General features: G+C 45.6%; 2 protein-coding genes across 2 annotated transcripts in view; both read right to left on the reverse strand.

Moving 5' to 3' along the window:
* Window positions 1–6,371, reverse strand: part of ptprq (protein tyrosine phosphatase receptor type Q) — a 45,589-nt gene extending 39,218 nt beyond the window's left edge. The window contains exons 1-10 of the mRNA XM_034288089.1: window positions 6,212–6,371; window positions 5,935–6,066; window positions 5,542–5,686; window positions 5,120–5,404; window positions 4,830–5,041; window positions 4,409–4,592; window positions 2,882–3,481; window positions 2,186–2,449; window positions 1,274–1,567; window positions 448–578 (exon numbers count right to left, since the gene is read on the reverse strand). Coding sequence (XP_034143980.1) covers window positions 448–578; window positions 1,274–1,567; window positions 2,186–2,449; window positions 2,882–3,481; window positions 4,409–4,592; window positions 4,830–5,041; window positions 5,120–5,404; window positions 5,542–5,686; window positions 5,935–6,066; window positions 6,212–6,277 — 2,313 coding nt within the window. The 5' untranslated portion in view covers window positions 6,278–6,371. The remainder of the gene's footprint in view (window positions 1–447; window positions 579–1,273; window positions 1,568–2,185; window positions 2,450–2,881; window positions 3,482–4,408; window positions 4,593–4,829; window positions 5,042–5,119; window positions 5,405–5,541; window positions 5,687–5,934; window positions 6,067–6,211) is intronic.
* A 1,893-nt stretch (window positions 6,372–8,264) lies between these two features.
* The window catches only part of otogl (otogelin-like), a 37,485-nt gene continuing 24,597 nt past the window's right edge, over window positions 8,265–21,152 (reverse strand). The window contains exons 37-55 of the mRNA XM_020056712.2: window positions 20,119–20,261; window positions 19,998–20,021; window positions 19,814–19,906; window positions 19,066–19,255; window positions 18,603–18,962; window positions 18,295–18,480; window positions 17,969–18,181; window positions 17,722–17,826; window positions 17,526–17,633; window positions 16,216–16,317; window positions 14,563–14,667; window positions 14,398–14,438; window positions 14,251–14,314; window positions 13,945–14,123; window positions 13,706–13,810; window positions 12,518–12,637; window positions 10,707–10,752; window positions 9,139–9,218; window positions 8,265–9,008 (exon numbers count right to left, since the gene is read on the reverse strand). Coding sequence (XP_019912271.2) covers window positions 8,808–9,008; window positions 9,139–9,218; window positions 10,707–10,752; window positions 12,518–12,637; window positions 13,706–13,810; window positions 13,945–14,123; window positions 14,251–14,314; window positions 14,398–14,438; window positions 14,563–14,667; window positions 16,216–16,317; window positions 17,526–17,633; window positions 17,722–17,826; window positions 17,969–18,181; window positions 18,295–18,480; window positions 18,603–18,962; window positions 19,066–19,255; window positions 19,814–19,906; window positions 19,998–20,021; window positions 20,119–20,261 — 2,465 coding nt within the window. The 3' untranslated portion in view covers window positions 8,265–8,807. The remainder of the gene's footprint in view (window positions 9,009–9,138; window positions 9,219–10,706; window positions 10,753–12,517; window positions 12,638–13,705; window positions 13,811–13,944; window positions 14,124–14,250; window positions 14,315–14,397; window positions 14,439–14,562; window positions 14,668–16,215; window positions 16,318–17,525; window positions 17,634–17,721; window positions 17,827–17,968; window positions 18,182–18,294; window positions 18,481–18,602; window positions 18,963–19,065; window positions 19,256–19,813; window positions 19,907–19,997; window positions 20,022–20,118; window positions 20,262–21,152) is intronic.

Raw genomic sequence — 21,152 nt, forward strand, 5'->3', positions numbered from 1 at the left:
TACAAAGAGTTTAAACACATTAAGAATACCAATTACATCTGACTGTAAAACAGACACTTAACAGTTTTTCTAACTGTGTTGTAGGCACCATGGCCTTTCGCTTAAGATAATTCCACAGAACATTCCAAACATGGGAGGTGTAGTAGTTAAATTACGTATTACCTGTAAATAAGCCCATGGTATGTCTAGCACTAGCCAATCCTGTGAGAGTTTGATAACTGTAGTTTCTCAAATGAATGTTTGAGAGATAGTAGTGAGTTTCTTCAGGACAGCGTTATAAACAAACATCAGCCAATGTCTGGCCTTCCTCAACCATTCAAAAAGAATTATTATGAATCATAAATTGTACCCTAAAACCAACTACTAAGCCAGAAATAGCCTTTTTCCTGGTGTGGACAGCTTAGTTTAGTACATCCAGAATAAGACACACATACACAGCTGGCTTACCATTAGTGTGTGATGACAGTTGAGACAGATTACTTCATAGTTGTGTCCATGTCCATGGGCGGGACTCCACAACACTTCTATTGAAGATTCTGTTACCTCTCCCGCTTTCACATTGCTGGGAGACACAAGGCCTACACACCCACACACCCACACAAACACACACACCCACACAGAAACATTTCACATCACTGACACCATTATAAGAGAAGGACGAGGAGAAAATGATATTTACAGTCAAGTGCAAACTGGTTGTCTTTTCTTTTTTGTTTTACACATATTTGAAAACACTGATAATTGAGCTAAATTCCAACCGCATTCATTGATAAAGGGAACCCAACTGATCAAATCACATTAAAGTTTGAAACAATTCATGCAATATATTAACATAAACAGAAAGGCAGTTCACTTATGCAGAAAAATATATTGCCACACATGACAATGATCCAAAACACACCAGCAAATTTACCACAGAATGGATAAAAAAACAGAAATGGAGGGTTATGGAAGTCAAAGCCCAGATCTCAAACCAATGGAAATGTTGTGGGAGACTTGAAGCTGGTTGTGCATTCAAGAAAGCTGTCAAACATGACAGAGTAGAAGTAGTACTGTAAAGAAGGGTGGGCAAAAAAGTTCTCCTAGTTGATTTAAGAGACATCTACATTAAGTTATTTCAGACAAAAGGGGCAACATACGCTATTGACTTTAAGGAATGCACTTATTTAGTGCGAATGTGATAGAGTGAATGATAGAGTGAATGTGTGTGTACTCACAGGTTTAGAGTATGTATGTGTGTAGTCAGATCCTGAGAGTGTTTGTTAGTACTCACGGGTCCTGACTGTGTGTGTGTTGTAGGGCGGTCCGGCTCTCTGTTGGCTGGTGCTGTAGACGCTGAAGTGATACTCCTCCCCTGGAACCAGTCTGCTGACCACCACTGTGTTCTGACCGGGAAGGAGTGGGGACCACTCACACACTCCCTTACACACACATATGCCCTCACACACTCCCTTACACGCACACACCCTCACGCCATCACACACACCCAGCACAGGTCTCTGGACATGCAGAATCACACAAGTGCTTCCCACAGAAACAGGCACAGCTACCTGCACTGGCCAAGGATCTGAAAGCAGACAAACAGACACACACACACAAATGAAACACACATACAATGTATACAGAATTTCCTGTGGTGTCTGTTGGTCTACCTGTGGTGTTACTTGGCTTACATGATGTCTGTGATCCTACCTGTGGTGTCTGTTGGTCTACCTGTGGTGTTGCTGGGCTTACATGATGTCTGTGATCCTACCTGTGGTGTCTGTTGGTCCACAACACCACAGGTAGAACAGGTAGTTCTACCTGTGGTGTCGTGGTGTTAGTGGGTTGACATTACATCTGTGATCTTTACCAGTGGTGTCGTGGTATTAGTGGGTTGACATTACATCTGTGATCTTTACCAGTGGTGTCGTGGTGTTAGTGTGCTGATATGACATCTGTGATCTTTACCTGTGGCGTTGTGGTGTTAGTGGGCTTACATGACATCTGTGATCTATACCATTGGTGTCGTGGTGTAGTGGGCTGACATGACATCTGTGATCTTTACCTGTGGTGTCGTGGTGTTAGTGGGCTGACATGACATCTGTGATCTTTACCTGTGGTGTCGTGGTTTTAGTGGGCTGACATGACATCTGTGATCTTTATCTATGGTGTCAGTGGGCTGACATTACATCTGTGATCTTACCTGTGGTGTTGGTACTGCACATCTCTTGGCTATTGTTCTGTCCTCTCACTGAAGCCACGCACACCTCATAGGTCTGCCCTGGATCCAACATGCCCAGAACCACACATCTGGAGCCATGTACCCACAGTTCCCTATGGCGGCCCTGCTTGAGAGGGCTTAGCCTGACGTTGTACCTATCAGGCCGTTCACCTGTTGGGGCCGACCAGCAAACTGTCCAATTCTTACCTCTGCTAGATACATACACATCACTTGGAGGGCTCACCGCTACATAACCCCACACACACACACACACAGACACACACACACACACAAACACACAGACACACAGTCAAGAAAAGTGTATAGAATATAAACATAGACTCAGTGTAAATACTATATATTTAAGCAAGGCATGGGGGAATGTGGTATGTACCGTATATGGCCAATATACCACGGATAAGAGCTGCATCACAGAGACACAGCACTTAGCCTTGATATACTGGTTATATAATACAAACCACCAAGATGCCTTATTGTTTGTTTAGACTGGTTAAAACCTAAAATAGTAAAAACAGTAATAAATTATGTGATGTCATACCCATGGTCTACGGTCACATATATAACTGCTTTCAGACAATAAGCATTTAGAATTCGAAACACCGGTTTTATAATCGTGAAACAGACATAAAGTCAAATACTCAGAAGACAGTTTCATACCGGTGAGTACTGTCAGTTCCTCCCCTCCACAGCTCTCCACACCAAAGTCTGTGACAGAATCAACACTGACCCTGTACTTCCTAAACCCCTCCAGTCCTGTAATCACAGTTGTCCTGGTGCTGCTGGACACGTTTATTCTCCTCTCCTGGCCGGAAGCTACACGCCCCCAGCGAACAAGGAAGCTCCACCTGATGGCATGCTTGGAGTCTGGGGCCATCCAGCTTACTGAGATATGACTGTCCGTCACCTTGCTAATAGTGACGTTCCGGGGAGGAAGGGGCAATGTGTGAGCCATGTGAGTGCTTCCCAGGCTCCAGGCAGCCCCATTGACGTGAGAGGCTCTGAGGAAAATGGAGTAAACCTTTCCTGGGGACAGATCTGGCACCTTCAGCCTCCTGGACCGTAGAGACACTGGGAAACAACCAGCCCTCCCCCTCTCCTCCTCTGCTTCCTCCTCCCTTTCCTCTTCTTGGTATTGGACACAGAGCTGGGGGGTGGGGTGGGAGGAGTTTAGGAATGTGAGGTCATTCCAGATGAGCACTGCTTCTCTCTCTGTTACCTCTGCCAGGTCAAAGGTGAACAAGGGAGGGTGTAGTGGGACTGAGAGAGAGAGGGGGGGGGGGGCTTTTGACTTTAATAAGAAACAACCAAGCACCAACACATATATCCATCCTCCATTCCAGTCATGCAGAGAGCCCCTGAACCCCTAAAACCTCCTGAAACATATCTGCATTGTTAATCATCACCACTGCTAAATTAACAACCTTAGCCTGGACAAACAAGAACCAAAACACATGTTCGCTATAACTGGGTCCACTAAAGCCCCACACACAAAGAGACATACAAAGACAGTGGTGGAATCAACCCGGAATACACATGTGGGGCAGGCTTAGGTATGGAACCATTCCATACCTAAGGTATGGAAGCCCCCTAACATTTTCAGACCAGAGAGTGTTATTGAGAGCCCTCCACCTGTATCCAGACATGCTCCCAGATCCCAAAACCCACAGAGAAAGATACTGACTGAGAGGAAGAGTGAGAGATTAGTGAGAGACAGATGGAGAGTGATGGAGAAAGGTGAGCAGTGTTAAAGAGGTTTTAGGGTTAGTGGAGGTGGGCAGTGTTTAAGAGGTTTTAGGGTTAGTGGAGGTGGGCAGTGTTTAAGAGGTTTTATGGTTAGTGGAGGTGGGCAGTGTTTAAGAGGTTTTAGGGTTAGTGGAGGTGGGCAGTGTTAAAGAGGTTTTAGGGTTAGTGGAGGTGGGCAGTGTTTAAGAGGTTTTAGGGTTAGTGGAGGTGGGCAGTGTTTAAGAGGTTTTAGGGTTAGTGGAGGTGGGCAGTGTTTAAGAGGTTTTATGGTTAGTGGAGGTGGGCAGTGTTTAAGAGGTTTTAGGGTTAGTGGAGGTGGGCAGTGTTTAAGATGTTTTAGGGTTAGTGGAGGTGGGCAGTGTTAAAGAGGTTTTAGGGTTAGTGGAGGTGGGCAGTGTTTTATATTAGATATTTACTGTGGTATTAACATTTAGTGCATACTTTCCCAGTGACAAATAAAGGGTAAAGGAATGTGACACATGAATGCAGTCAGGAAGTAGCCTTCTCCAGTAGCATTCTTCTGTAGGGCAAAACAGTCTGAATCATTGGCTGGCAGCAGGGATGACATCAAAACGCTAGTCAGGTTGTAGGGAGAGCCATCAGACCACACAGGCTGCCCTTCATCCTGCAGAGAAGGTGGTATGTGTCAATGTGTAGAAATGCACATGAAAACAACAGGGTATATCAACAAACAGGCTAAGAATGTCCAGGTCATCCGTTTTACATCACAGACAAACACAGCTCCTTTGTAAGGAGGATATTATCCAGTGTCTCTAACTGTTTAGAAAGCAAACAGAATTTATGCCAATGCAGCCCGTTTCTCTCAGTCAGATGCATGCAGCTGTGTGTGTGTGGACTTCACCTGTCTGTCGTTAAGAGCAGTCCAGAGCAGGAGGTAGTTATGGGTGGTCAGGTGAGAGGAGAGGACAAGGTCTGTCTCAGTTTTAATGTCAACCAGATGGCTTCCCGAAGCCAAGCCCATACAGGTTTGATGGGCGTTGCCCCACGACAGGCTCCGCCTACTTACACTGTAACAACTCCTTTTGCTTGCCAGCCAACCAATAGGACACTGGGCTGATGAGAGACAGTGGTCAATTGACGGTCAACTCGAGTGATACAGCAGTTAACATTGTGTGTGTGTGTGTGTTGTACCTGTCTTCACAGCAGTGTGTATTCTCTGTATGAGGCTGATGCGGAGGTGTGTTAGGGCTTCGGTCAGCTCTGCTGTGACTCTGTAGAGGGCTCCAGGCTGCAGATCTCCGACCGTGTACGAGGAAGGGTGTGTTTGTTCACTTTGTGTGTATTGAGTGTGCGTGTGTTTGGTGAGTGTGTTGTGTAGACTGAGGGCAGTGAGCGTCTGTCCATTCAGGAGGTTGACGGTCAAGAGCATGCTGCTGGTTGTCACCTCCACACTGAGAGAAGAGTTGTGGATAGAAGCTACACACACACACACACACACACACACAACTTTACACATCCAAGTGTGAAAAAGAAAATCATTCCAATCATCATTTAACATTTTTGTTTTGGTTTATAACAAGACCATAGGGGTCAGAGATCAAGGATAGGCTCACCGATGTGAAAGGTCTTGGCCTCCAGCGTGATGTTTTTTAGAATGGCACTCAGTGTCATGTCAATTCCACCTGGCTCCTCAGCCAACCACAGCAGCAGTCTGCAGTCTGTAGAACACTCAGAGCGGCCAATAGGATCTAGCCACACCTAGGGAGGAAACAGAGTGGCCAGTCATCAGGTAAGATGTTCATAACACCAGGATTGTAGGTTTGATTCCCACTGGGGCCGGTACGAAAAACTCTGTATTAACTCACCACTATAAGGGTTTTCTAAATGAATTAAAAGTTAATGTTGCGGTTCAGTCGCTGAGAAACGTTTGTGGTTTTGTGGTCAATTGGTGGGGTAATGGTGAGGAAATGATTGTATGGATGTTGTGCAGTGGTTTGCATTCTGACCGTGAAATTGCGTGCAGTCCTGTAGGAGATGATGTAGCTGTCTGGATCCTGACCGTAGGGGAACTGGCCAAACACAACCTCCACAACAGCAACCTCAGACCTGAACCCCTCAGCAAACGAGAGACTGACCACCTAATAACAGAGATGGGAAGAGACAGGGACAGGGAGAGGTACAGAAGGAGAGGGGAATCAGATGGAGAGAGAGAACTTTAACAGAAACCGTTACCATAGACCATTGCTGTTTTGCATGAATCAGATAGCTAGCTGTGTGTCTTACCTGGAGGAAAGCTGCCAGCAGCCACAACACAGCCCGTCTATCCATTGGGAAGCCTGGACATTCCATCAGTGCACTACAGGAATGCCTTCATTATCCTCTAAAGATGGTATAATATATACATGCATCCAATGTCAATGCTTTGGAATCAGAAACGCTTGTACATTTGTACATCTCATTAACATACTAAATAGCGAGACAACTACACGTCTGAAGGCTGCCCTGAAGACTGAGATCACAGCTCTGTGTAAGAACAGGAGGAGTGCATCACTGCTGAACAACATCGGGAAAGTCCTCCCCAATGACGCAACACAACGTTTGAAATTAGCGCCCCGCAGCAACTTTCCCAGAAGCAGAGGCTCACGTGGAGATGTCCACAGTCCCATCCAGTCTGTCTATGAGTCGCACGGACCAATTTGTTCTGCCACCCCCTCCTCTGTGTTGGGGCATAAGAGTAGGTTACTATGACGACATGGCTTGCAGCCACTCAGAAAGGAACTACTGAGGAGAGAAAGAGACAGGAGAGGGGGATAGAAAAGAAAGAGAAAAGAACTTGAAGTTGGCCAGGCAACACTTCATACATTCATACTCTGGTGAATTCAAGGACATTTTCACTTCTTCTCGCTCTCACACACACACACACACACACACACAGGAAATTAACTGACATTTTTGTCAATTCATTTCCAGGCTGTAGTAATGCAGCAGTAACCAACTCCAGTGCCGTGTTCCACTTAGCAGATCAAAACTGTGTGTGTGTGTGTGTGTGTGTGTGTGTGTGTGCACCCAGGGAGCGGAACAGAGTCGTTAAATGTGACTAGTCACCTGTGGAAAATTTGAGAAATAGGAATCATTCATTGATCAATCACTAATCAATCATTAACATAGTTCTGTGAATTTTTAATGCATCCATTGTTCCTGGTTAAGGTCACTTGTGTTTGACCGGATTTGGTGGCATTAACATGGAGTATTTGCATGGTAATTAGATAAACACAATCTTCAACAGACTCCCACACCACCAGGGCAGAGAAACAAAAACACGTCAGCAGTGAACATGTTGAGTCAGCAGGGGAATGTGTGTAGTGGAGCAGGAAGATGAAGAGCAGGGAGCCTCGCGGTTAAGGACATGGGGTTACGGCCCAGGTAACCAGGAAGCTTGCGGTTAAGGACACGGGGTTACGGCACAGGTAACCAGGAGGCTTGCGGTTAAGGACATGGGGTTACGGCACAGGTAACCAGGAGGCTTGCGGTTAAGGACATGGGGTTACGGCACAGGTAACCAGGAGGCTTGCGGTTAAGGACATGGGGTTACGGCCCAGGTAACCAGGAGGCTTGCGGTTAAGTACATGGGGTTACGGCACAGGTAACCAGGAGGCTTGCGGTTAAGGACATGGGGTTACGGCACAGGAAACCTGGAGGCTTGCGGTTAAGGACATGGGGTTACGGCCCAGGTATTTTCTCAATTTCCATAAAAATGGCAGGAAAATAATATATTTTTAAGAACATTTGGTCAGTAACCAAAATATTGGTTACTGACCAAATCGAATCCATGAACCATCAAGGTATAAATCTGTTGTTCTGCCCATATTAACACTCATTGATCCAGGGCCCTTGTCAATAATGGCTGACCTGCAGGCCATGATCCAACCCTCCAATGGTACCTCAGGAAGAGTCAGATATGCAGAAACACATTTCTAATTCCCATTCGTATAATAAACTCTATATCAGTGGCTCTCAAAAGTTTCTCCCCCTTTGAAATATACACATTTTACTGTGTAATGCAATCAATTATTTTCAGTTAATTATGAATGTTTTTGTGTTGATCAGTGTCAAAAACTAATTAAATCCATTTTGATTTCATTTAAGTCGAAATTAAATTAAAATAAAGGTCCAAGGGGGTGGACATTTTGAGAGCAACTGCAGCTGTAAAATAAGACGTGTTAAACGAGACAAATACGAGCCCCCACCTAATAATAATTATTAGTACTACTGACGAGATGGGTGAGTGTTTATTCAGACAAAAAGCAGCAGTCAGTCAGTCATTATGGGTTGCTTTATTGTTCTATTCTGAAAGGGTACATCTGAATGATTACCGGAGCAGGGCTTCACAAACCACACAGCCAACAGTGTTCTGTAGAAATACAGTCTATTATCAGACGATTAGGTGAATTATCACCTTAGTAAAACAATCACTGATTTAAATAAAAAAAATTTCACATAAAAGTTGTACATACTGTATGTAATGAATGGTTCTTCTTTTAAAACCAATTGTATTGGCATATAAAACACATCAGTCATCATAAGAGCACTATATCAACAGACCAATCAGTAACTGTCTACTGGAACCAAATGGTCTCAGCCTAGGTTCTGAGGATGAGCTGGTGTTACACAAAGGAGCAGTACAAACAGGACCAAAGTGTTGACTGAACACTGCAGTCTATGACACTGGGTCCCTACAACCGGTCATATAGCATATAGCTCTCAACAACAGACTAAAGGAATACTAATGAACTGGCCTGACTGAGTGTTTGATTTGTCTGTTCTGAACTCTAACCTCTAACCCCTAATGTTGGTCATACTGAAGCTCAAAGGAATCTGTCTAGTTCCATTGACAGGAGCAGTCTAGAGGCTCCTGGAAGCTGTAGTCCACCAAGGTAGCATTGCGAGAGCAGTAAAGGGTGATGGAGCGGGTCTGAAGTCCACTCTCCCTACAGCACTTACAGAAGCGGGCATGGCTATTAATATTGAAGTTGAAGATGGTGGCCGATGGACACTTCCCATCACATGAATACACTGTCACCTGAGAGAGAGAGAGAAATGTTATCTTCTGGAGATGTTGTCTTTACAACAACTGTCTGATTGACAGGCTCGGTCTGATTGACAGGCTCGGTCTGATTGACAGGCTCGGTCTGATTGACAGGCTGCCTCACCGGTGCGTTGCTCCTGCAGTCATCTTTTCTGATGGTGGTTCGGATGGCTACACGCTTACATGTCCTGCCGTCTTCCTTACCTAAACACATACGCACAGAGGGGAAAAACTGAGGCGCATACACACACCCTTCAGCCCCAGAGTCCTGTCATTCACATAGTCAAAGGCCTATTGAGCTGGGCTCTTTGTTGCCTAGCAGCAGGGGCACAGTTGGATTGACAGCCGGCTGACCGAGAGGGGTGGTGGGTGGGTGGGGGGGTGGGGGGCAGTTCTCACGCCTGAGACTCAGCTCCTATTGGCCACTGGCCTGAACTTAGTCTTACTCTAGCCAATCAAAGTAAGCAAGGGGGAGGGGCTTGATGGTGGAATGTTGAGAGGTAGCAACTTGGTATCCAGCTCTCCGCTTGGCCAAACTGTAGACCTGAAGGAAAGGGGAGCATTCTAACATGGGGAATTCAGCACATCAGTAACATGTTGACACATTGGAATGCAATTCTACCCTCAGGAATGTTTGGTTAAATTTGACCTGCAGTTCATATGATGGAGTGGTAGGTTAGGACTAGACAAACACACATACACTGTGACAGGTGACATGTGAGAAGTGAGAGGTCGTTGTACCTGTGTCGCTGTAAGTACTATCAGTGGAGGATATTGGGTAAGAAGTGAGAGGTTAAAGGTTAAAGGTGAGAGGTCGTGGTACCTTTGTCACAGTTAGTACTACCAGTGGGTGTTACGGGGTTAACGGTAAACGGTAAAACACCGACTCCAGAACCTGGGAGCAGCGGCAGGAACAGCAACGTCAGGAGAACACACAGTTTAACTTTGGTTTAGAACACATTAAACACACACAGAGGAATCAACACAGTAGTCATGCACAGCCAGGGGAGCCAGTGGTCTCTGGGACTGGACAACAGCCAGATGGACAACACGCAGGTTCACACGCTGATGCACCCAGGCTCATTCTCATTGGCCAAACTCTAAACACCAAGCATCACCATTGGTCAGACTGTAACAAACATAGCATTCCCATTGGCCAAACTGGTAAAGCAGGCAAGCGGGCAAGGAGGCGGAGCTGCTGCATTAATGGATGAGCAGACAGGGGCTGTATTCTTCACTATAAAATAAGTCACAAAACAACATTTGCCCCGATCCCATGGACACCTAGAAAGTACATTATGGATTCAGAGCGTCAGTTTAGCTACAGTTAATCACTAGCATCACTGAGCGCAAACCAAAACAGGAGTGATAGGAACCCTGTTTGCATGCTGCTATTCTTCCGATTACTGTGGTGTATGACAACAGTCAAAACCTCTTTAAATTATCCCAACAGTGCTTCAGGAGCATCAGGCAGGTCTGGGACCACCCCTAGAGCTGAGGCTGCTGGGTAGTGTAGTGATTCATGCTGGTTACTGCCAGCCAACCACAAGCTTTTACTCTGCCCTAGGCTGCTACAGGCCACCCACTCAAACCAGTCAGCCAATAAGCCCAACAGCTGCCAGGCAACACCCTGCCCACCCTTGTGATTGACAGCTGAAAGCGTATGAGAAGCGAATGTAATTGGTCACTCACACGTCTTGCAGCAGCCGTCCACATAGCTTTGGACCACACCCCCGTTCTGCAATGATAAAAACAAGAGAAAATATTTCAGGCACCTAATTGTGAAAGGACATCAGTGTGTTAAGTTGGTAAACAGGTTTTACAATATAAATTTGTACTAAAATGTCCCCCGGAAAATGTGATTCATGGGGAAATGTCCCTGTCCTCATTTTTAAAGGAAATGTTTTGGCTGAAGTGATAAGGTTCAGGATAAACATTACAACTGAAGGTAATAATTGGAGTTAGGTGTTAAGGCTAAGGTTTAGGGTTGGTTTTTTGGGGGGTTATGGTTAGGCTTCACCCTAGATATCACACTGTTGTTCTCTACAAACATCAAGATGCTGAGTCCCTTCTGCAGGTTCATGCTCCACAAAATCTGTAGAGTACAACCTTACCCCAGACAAAATCTGTAGAGTACAACCTTACCCCAGACAACATCTGTAGAGTACAACCTTACCCCAGACAACATCTGTAGAGTATGACCTTACCCCAGACAACATCTGTAGAGTATGACCTTACCCCAGACAACATCGGTAGAGTATGACCTTACCCCAGACAACATCTGTAGAGTATGACCTTACCCCAGACAACATCTGTAGAGTACGATTTTACCCCAGACAACATCTGTAGAGTACGACTTTACCCCAGACAACATCTGTAGAGTATGACCTCACCCCAGACAACATCTGTAGAGTACGACCTTACCCCAGACAACATTTGTAGAGTACGACCTTACCCCAGACAACATTTGTAGAGTATGACCTTACCTCCCACAACATCTGTAGAGTATGACCTTACCTCCCACAACATCTGTAGAGTATGACCTTACCTCCCACAACATCTGTAGAGTATGACCTTACCCCAGACACCATCTGTAGAGTACGACCTTACCCCAGACAACATCTGTAGAGTACGACCTTACCCCAGACACCATCTGTAGAGTACGACCTTACCTCAGACAACATCTGTAGAGTATGACCTTAACCTAGACAACATCTGTAGAGTATGACCTTACCCCAGATAACATCTGTAGAGTACGACCTTACCCCAGACAACATCTGTAGAGTATGACCTTACCCCAGATAACATCTGTAGAGTACGACCTTGCCCCAGACAACATCTGTAGAGTACGACCTTACCCCAGATAACATCTGTAGAGTACGACCTTACCCCAGACAACATCTGTAGAGTATGACCTTACCCCAGATAACATCTGTAGAGTACGACCTTACCCCAGACAACATCTGTAGAGTACGACCTTACCCCAGACAACATCTGTAAAGTATGACCTCACCCCAGACAACATCTGTAGAGTATGACCTTACCTCCCACAACATCTGTAGAGTATGACCTTACCCCAGACAACATCTGTAGAGTATGACCTTACCCCAGACAACATCTGTAGAGTATGACCTTACCCCAGACAACATCTGTACAGTACAACATGACCTCACACAAAGTGGTGCAGCTATTAATTCAGGCACTTGTCATCTCATGTCTGGACTACTAACAGTCCCTGTTGGCAGTGTTCCCTGCTCGTGCCATTACATCCCTGCAATACATACAGAATGCTGCAGCATTCCTTGTCTTTTAACCTTTCAAAGCTCCTCCACTCAACACACAGGCTTCCAGCTGAAGCTTCCTCCACCCACCTGGTGCCTGTGATCGGAACAGCAAGGGGAACTGCCCTTCCTTACCTTCACGCTATCAACCCTACATACCTATCACAACTCTTTCTTCCACCACCTCTGGTCTCTGACATGTGTGTGTGTGTCTGTGTGTACCTGAGTACACTCAGTATCGTTGAAGGGGGGGCAGACCACTCCTGAAGCCAGCACCACGGCTCCCACAGGTGTCTCCACACAGTCATACCGTGTACAGTTCTCCACCCAGGAGCTCCCCGCCTGTACACACACACACACAGAACAAAAAGACACACACACAAACACACACAGAACAAATGACACACACACACAAACATCTTCAAAGTTATGGTTCCAGGATATGCAGTGTTTCTCTCTGTTACATCATATTAAAAGTCAGTGTGTTATGTATTTTGTCCCTCAATTTAGTCATATTAAACGTCTGTGTGTTATGTAGTGTGTCTGTTTAGTCATATTAAATGTATGTGTGTTATTTAGTGTGTGTTTAGTCGTATTAAACATCTGTGTGTTATCTAGTGTGTGTTTAGTCGCATTAAACATCTGTGTGTTATGTAGTGTCTGTTTGGTTATATTAAATGTCTGTGTGTTATGTTGTGTGTCTGTTTAGTCATATTAAACGTCTGCGTGTTATGTAGAGTGTGTTTAGTCATACTAAACGTCTGCATGTTATGTAGTGTGCCTGTTAAGTCATATTAAACATCTGCGTGTTATGTAGTGTGCCTGTTAAGTCATATTAAACATCTGCGTGTTATGTAGTGTGTGTTCAGTCATATTAAACGTCTGCGTGTTATGTAGTGTGTGTTCAGTCATATTAAACGTCTGCGTGTTATGTAGTGTGTGTTCAGTCATATTAAATGTCTGTGTGTTATGCAGTGTGACTGTTCAGTAATATTAAACGTCTGCGTGTTATGTAGTGTGCCTGTTATGTCATATTAAACGTCTGTGTGTTATGTAGAGTGTGTTCAGTCATATTAAACGTCTGTGTGTTATGTAGAGTGTGTTCAGTCATATTAAACGTCTGCGTGTTATGTAGTGTGTGTTCAGTCATATTAAACGTCTGGGTGTTATGTAGAGTGTGTTCAGTCATATTAAACGTCTGTGTGTTATGTAGAGTGTGTTCAGTCATATTAAACGTCTGCGTGTTATGTAGTGTGTGTTCAGTCATATTAAACGTCTGGGTGTTATGTAGAGTGTGTTCAGTCATTAAACGTCTGCGTGTTATGTAGTGTGTGTTCCGTCATATTAAACGTCTGCATATTATGTAGAGTGTGCCCGTTTGTTTATTCATATTAGGTTGTGTGTTCTTACAGTGAAGAGCTCATTGGTTCCGTTGCTACTCATGAAGGAACAGGAAACATTCTTACAGGAGCCACAGCACACCTGAGGATCTGATGATGCTACATACATCTGGTGCTGAGAGGCAGGAGGAGAGGAGGGAGCAGGGTTTAGATGCTAACAGCTCTTAACAGGATGGCAGTGTGTGTGTGTCTGTGTGTGTGCCTGTGTGTGTGTGTGCGTGTGTGCGTGCATGCAGGAGAGACACAAACCTGGCCACAGGTCTGAGAGCAGTTGATGGCGGATACGTCCATGGCGTAGTATCCGGTGAGTGTGTCGCGGTGTGTCAGACAGTGGACAGTGTAACACAAATCTCCTTCATAGTACTGGACCAGGCTCTGACCCGGCCCCAAAACCGTGACTCCCTGGAACACACACACCTCCGCCTTCTCTACACACACAGGATCAGAATTAGAGGTTGGCAACTGTGTGTTTGTGTATAGTGCGTGCATGTGTGCGTGTATAGTGTGTGTGTGTGTGCGTGTATAGTGTGTGTGTGTGTGTGTGTGTGTACTTACTGCATGTGTAGCGAGGGCATCCACAGGTGCTGCTGCTGTCTGGGACCTCCACTTGTACCTCACCCTGTGAGACCACAGATATATCCATGACCACAAACACACAAACAAACACACATAAAATGATAACGCTGAAACTGAGTGACTCACCACTGGACAGACTGGGAGAGTGTTGTCCTGACACTGGCACTCTGACAGAAGGACACAATGTGTTTAGTACACAATTGGGGACCTAGAAGACTGATCTGTTTGGACTAGAAACATCTTCAGACAGTTCTGGGCGTGTGTGTGTGTGTGTGTGTGTTGGGTGTGTACCACAGTGACGGTCAGGGCAGCAGTGTCCAGGGAGGGTGGTTTGGACCAGAGAGAGTCCAGGAGAACAGCTTAGAGACAACTCAGGACACAGGTTGACATCACACACTGCATACAGGAAAACACTGCTGTAATGATGGACACTGTGAGGCCCTGTACAGATGGTTTAGTGTGTAGAGGATAATGTATGTGTGTGGGTGGAGAGTGTACAGATCAGGGATGGAAATTAGCACCTGCCACCAGCCAAATGCGGGTGATTTTGTGTTGTGGCGGGTAAACTCGCTTCACCTACCCGTGGCGGGTAAATAAAAATAGCATACTGTTTCACCTGGACACTTTTACGGAAGAGGATTAGTGCCAAGCAATAATAAGAAAAATAAAACCATCTCGACATTAGTCACTATAATGCGAGATTAAACTCGTTAAATTTTGAGAAAAAAGTCGAAATACAATCTTGAGAATAAACTCATTCAATATCAAGAATAAAGTTTAATAATCCGTCTAATGGGAAACCACGAAACCTCGATGAATCGCGCGTAGGTGAAGCCAGCGATAACCTTGCATTTGTCCACTGGTTGTCAATTCATGTTGGACAAAAGCGAGTACCTTGCGCAAATTGTACCGATTTTTCTTCTAAAAAGACCTAGCCGCTTGCAAATTATCTTTTAAATTCGTATGCTAATTATAATTCTGTCATAATTAGCTAATAGTTGATAGTATTTCTTTGTTACTGAAAGAAAGTCTATAATATAGCTTGACTAATTGATCCAACTCTGCCATGTCCTCTATCAGTAGACTATGCAATGCACACTGATCGAATGCGTTATTCTCAAGATTGTATTTCGACTTTTTTCTCGAAATATAACCAGTTTTTTCTCGAAACACAACGACTTTATTCTCGATATTTAATGAGTTTATTCTCAAGATTGTATTTCGACTTTTTTTCTCGAAATGTATCGAGTTTAATCTCGCATTATAATGACTTTATTGTCGAGATGTTTTTAATTTTTTTTATTTTTGCTTGGCACTAATCCTCTTCCGTACACTAATCGCAGAGCGTTAAGAGGACCGCTGAGAAAACATCTCAGCCAGTGGACAAAGTTTTTTTAAAGAACGATGGAGAAAAGCAGACAATGGGGAGTCCCATGATTGGTTAGTTTACGACGAGACAAATCTGATAATGTACTGCTCCGTATGTCGTCAACACGCTTCACATTGTTGGTTAAAAACAAGAAAGTGGCTGGTAAAAACATTGAGTGGCTGGTAGATTTTGAAATCCACCAGCCACAGTGGCCGGTGGACAAAAAATTTAATTTCCATCCCTGGTACAGATGGTTTAGGATGCAGAGGATAATGTCTATGTATGGGTGGAGAGTGTACAGACGCTTTAGGATGCAGAGGATAATGTCTATGTATGGGTGGAGAGTGTACAGACGCTTTAGGATGCAGAGGATAATGTCTATGTATGGGTGGAGAGTGTACAGACGCTTTAGGATGCAGAGGATAATGTCTATGTATGGGTGGAGAGTGTACAGACAGTTTAAGGTGCAGAGGATAATGTATATGTATGGGTGGAGAGTGTACAGACAGTTTAAGGTGCAGAGGATAATGTATATGTATGGGTGGAGAGTGTCCAGATGATTGTGCGCGCATTACCACAGTGGTATTGAGGGCAGCAGCTGTGGGTGCTGTTCAGGTTTACAGCTAGTATCTCTCCATAGGAACAGGATGGAACGGGCTCGATACAAGACTCACACACTGGAAAGAGAACACACACGCCCGCATAAGCACACATGCACACACACGCACACACACACACAAACACACAGTGAACCACTGACATCCTGTGACTCGTGGCGATACATGGGACGCCATATTTTTGCATTCTATTCTGTCATTCATGTTACTATTTCATATCAGTCAACAAACTGGAACTGTATAGAAAATTACTTAATTTAATAAAGCATACTTGGTCACATCCCCACTGTATTGTCATGTTTAGTTGAGAAAGGCAGGTCTCTAATTCAGCAGCCCCAGACTAACTCCGTACTCAGTTGCAGAAAGCTTATCGAGGCACCAACTCCCCTTGACTTTCTCAGGTGGCGCTCAATTGGCTGCCCTTGGATGGTGCAAGCTCAAGGGATCAGATGGGTGAGTGGGTTCAGACCGGGACACCCAATATGTCGTCTAGAGACCAGTCTGGAGGACTACAACACTGGTTTTTGTCTTGGCTTTTTGTACATTTCACCAGTTGTTTGTGACTTGGAAGATGCAGTGTGGTTAAAATCCAGCATGATGGTCAATGTTGTAATTGGGAACTTACTTTCAAACTCTGGAATCTGGCCAGCCTGTAGCAGGCAGTGCCAGAAATGAAGTAATTTAGCTAAGACATGGTGAAGTAGAAAGCAGAGGTGAGAGAGAAGTCCCTTCCATTTTGTTTAAAATGTAGCCAACATTTGATAGGAAAAGAGACCCGGCTTCCTTAGCACTGTCTTATTTTCATTCAGATAGACACTGCTTGAAATGAGTCCAACAACTTATATTGCCGGAAGATTAAAGAATTTCAGAATTTCTTTAAAATAAATTGCTTTATATAAAATATTATCTTTAAAGCAGGTGTATGTTTTTTTTTTTTTTTTTACATCATTCCAATTTACTCTTACAATGTTCATAATATTTTTACATTGATTCTGAAGTCAAATAAATAATACAATACAACGCTTGACTGTTTCTTGTATTAAGAGCGAAGTAATCAGGAAGTATAAACTGACCATAATCCAAACCCTGCTGTTATATATCAGCATGTATGTGGCTCAAAACGGGATTTTTTTTTATAGTGCAATTAATTTGTTGTATTTGATGCATATGAGTTTCCATATTGTATTTGACTCACCAATATTTTCAGGTAAAAATGAATGTTGGATGAAGGTGTATGATCTAGAAAGCACTAAAACACTTCATCTTACCGCACAGAAAGGAGTAACAGCAGGAGTTGTCCTCCCGGACCTCCACTAGGAACTGGTCTTCTCTGCATTCGGGGGCAGTGACAGGGGGACATGCATGGGGGTCGCACTCTAGGACACACCAATCATAGGACTTAGTTACTGAAACATACCAGACAATATGATAACATATTAAAGTATATCTGGGTTCAACACCTACCACAACGGTATTCTGGACAGCATGACAGGGCACTGTAACCAATCACCAGTCGGTTTCCGTTCTCACAGGGCGGAGCTTCACTCTCACAAATGGTCAGATTGCATTCTGAGAGAGGTACAGAGAGAAGGGGGGGGGGAGAGAAAAGGAGAGATATAGAGTGAGAGACAGAAGGAGAGAATTGAGAGGGAGAGAGGGTTAGTGTGCACGTGTCAGTATGTGTGACTGTCGTGTGTGTGTGTGTTCTCACCACAGATCTTTTTGGGGCAGCAGACCCCCTCCTCCAGGACTTCCAACACATACTCTCCTTCCCTCTCACACAGCGGACTGGGACTGAAGCTGCAGTCCGGTTCTTCTGGCACCACGGAACCGTTCTCCAGGCAGCGGAACAGACAACAGCCACGCACAGAACTGTTCCACACCTCTCCAGGGGCCCGTGGAGAACCCTCGTTATCAGTGCACACTTCACACACAGCCGCACAACACACCCGCGCGTTTATTAGTACAGAGAGCAAAAGCTCATAGCGTTGACATGCCACAGCTGACATGTGCCTGACATAGAAAGGCCATTCTCACCACACTGCTCCTCTGTGACACAGTAGGAGGAGTCGGCTCGGTGGAGGAGGGTTCCGGGACGACACACGCACTCCTCTCGGATGTGGGAGCAGGTCGTCTCCTCGTAGAACTCTCTGTTCTCGCAGGTCCGGGTATTACAGGTGGACACACACGACTGGTACTCTCTACCTGGGGGACACCTCAACGCTACACACGCACACACACCACCAGAACAAATCACTGTCACCTTCGCAAGCCAACCCAATGTGCGTGTATAAGCGTGTCCTGGTATGTGTGCGCGTGTGTGTGTGTGTGTACCGGGTCCTTACGGCAGAAGTTGTGTCTTCTCCAGCTGATGCAGACCTGGTAGGTGTAGCAGACCGCTACGTAGGCGGCCAGGAAGTCACACTGATGGGCCTTGTAATGGAGGTCGCCAGCCCACATGACGTCGCAGAACTGCTCCGGGGACACCTTGCCGTGACAGGGGACGAACGGCCTCTGCCTCAGCATGGACAGGCAGGTGGAGCAGTCCCCCGTGGTGCAGTTGTCCCCGATGCGCCGCGTGTGCTCCGCATCCTCCGAAGTGTGGACCCTCCAGGCCTGCAGGAACAGACGCAGGTCGTCCACCTCCCTCACCACCGTGCCGTTGGGCAGCTTCAGGTCGTCGGCCGGGTTCCCGTCGCAGCAGCCTGGGGGACACAGCGGGAACACATGAGGCGGGAGCCACTCCCGGGCCCGGTGCCGTGTAACAACGTGAGCTGGGGCTCATTTCACGCGTCAGGGCTGTCTCACCGCAGAGCCCCCTGGTGGGAGCGGAGGTATTGGACAGGGCGGTGTACTGCAGAACCATGATGCCGGTGCTGTGGTACCACTGGATGTTGACCCCTCCAGGAGTGGTGATCCGGTACATACTGCCCGTGTCCTCCACTGCCAAGGCCTGCCGGGAGAAGGGCAGCCGCGCCTTGATGTGGTTCACAGACACCTGGACACACAACCGCACAGAGATATTAAAGGGGTAGTGTTCTGCAGTTTATATGATCAGTAATGGTTCAGTCGATTGGTTAAGTTGGTTTAGTCGGTTGGTTGGTCCAGTCGGTTGGGCTGGTTCAGTGCGTTGGTAAAGTTGGTTCAGTCGGTTGGTTGGTTCAGTCGGTTGGGCTGGTTCAGTCCGTTGGTTAAGTTGGTTCAGTCGGTTGGGCTGGTTCAGTCAGTTGGGCTGGTTCAGTAGGTTGGCAGGTTCAGTCGGTTGGGCTGGTTCAGTCGGTTGTGATGGTTCAGTTGGTTAAGTTGGTTCAGTCGGTCGGACTGTTTCAGTCGGTTGGTTGGTTCAGTCGGTTGGTTGGTTCAGTTGGTTGGTTTAGTCGGTTGGTTGGTTCAGTCGGTTGGTTGGTTCAGTCGATTGGTTGGTTTAGTCGGTTGGTTTAGTCGGTTGGTTTAGTCGGTTGGTTCAGTCGGTTGGTTGGTTCAGTCGGTTGGTTGGTTTAGTCGGTTGGTTTAGTCGGTTGGTTGGTTCAGTCGGTTGGTGGTCATTGACGGTAACCTTGCGGTCGAGGCGGTTGATGATGATCCTGTAGGAGGGGGTGGTGATGTTCAACTTCTTAAAACACAGGCCTGACGTTCCTCCACTGGGGCTCTGAGTGAGAGGTGTCCGGGTCAAACAGGGTACCACTGGCCATGACAATACCATGGTAATTATTATGATAAAAGGTTAAAGGGAAACTTACAGGTCTTCTAATGGAGTTGACACTCTAAATAAGATGTGAGAAGAAATCAGCATGTCACAATAAGGAGCTTACAGCATCATATAACAGTTTGTAAAGGCTGTGCATATAAAACGGCATGTACCTGGCTGGTGGGGCATTTGTTCACTGTTCCTATGATGTTCTCCCTGGGCAGGTGAACCAGGATGTAAGAGCCGTTATCGTACAGAGCCACGTTGTTGCCGTCAAACGTTATCACGCGCAGGTCGGACATCACTGAGCAGCGACCTAGCACACACGACAACAGGCAATGTTTGACTGTGTGTGTTGATGGGTCAAGTGTGTGTACTGGATTTTAGACTGATTTAATAGGTAGATGGGTTTTTACTGACCACACTAGTTGTAGTCATGTGTTCTGGTTGCCAATAAGAAAAACTGTGCCGTGGATTCCTAGAATTGATCTACGTTGGGTTTCCTCTGCTGCATGTAGACTTCCTGACTACGTAGCCTCCTCCTGGAGTCCCTGCTCCCTGGCTAACTCAGCATTAACTATTTTATCATCGCACGGACCTCAGCCATCAACATGTAAGTCTCTTTTCTTTCTTGCTTTCTTGATGTGTTAAATATAGTCCTGTTGTTTTAGTTGGGATATGCTGGTTTCTGAGACCAGGAAACGAGTGCACAGAATTTGAAGATATACTTGTTTGTGTTCATACTGTAGAGACCAGGCTGGCTCCTTTTTACCTCATCGCAACGTCGCCAGAGCTCTCAGAAAGAAAAAGCATTACTCTGAAGTTAAATGGCAGCTGATATTTCAATAATCAAACATTGCTGTCTGATCTGAATTACCTGTATAACCAATTATGTCCTTGTATAAAAGGATCTGCTGAACTTCCTTGAGCTTCAATTAGTGATAGCCACTACATAAACAACAAAACCCATGGCCAGATAGCCTAGGGGTTAGGGCAAAACACTGCTGGTTCAAATCCCCTAGCCACCATGGGGAGAAATGTGCCAACGTGAGGTGTACACGTAACTTGGCATTTGGACTTGTGTTTGTCTGTTTACATATCTTAAAGATAAACTATACCTACACATTAAACAATAAAATCTAACTGACCAAAAATTCTGAAATTGGATATACACTCACCTAAAGGATTATTAGGAACACCATACTAA

This window comes from Esox lucius, chromosome 19 (genome assembly GCF_011004845.1).
Source record: "Esox lucius isolate fEsoLuc1 chromosome 19, fEsoLuc1.pri, whole genome shotgun sequence".
Taxonomy (NCBI): domain Eukaryota; kingdom Metazoa; phylum Chordata; class Actinopteri; order Esociformes; family Esocidae; genus Esox; species Esox lucius.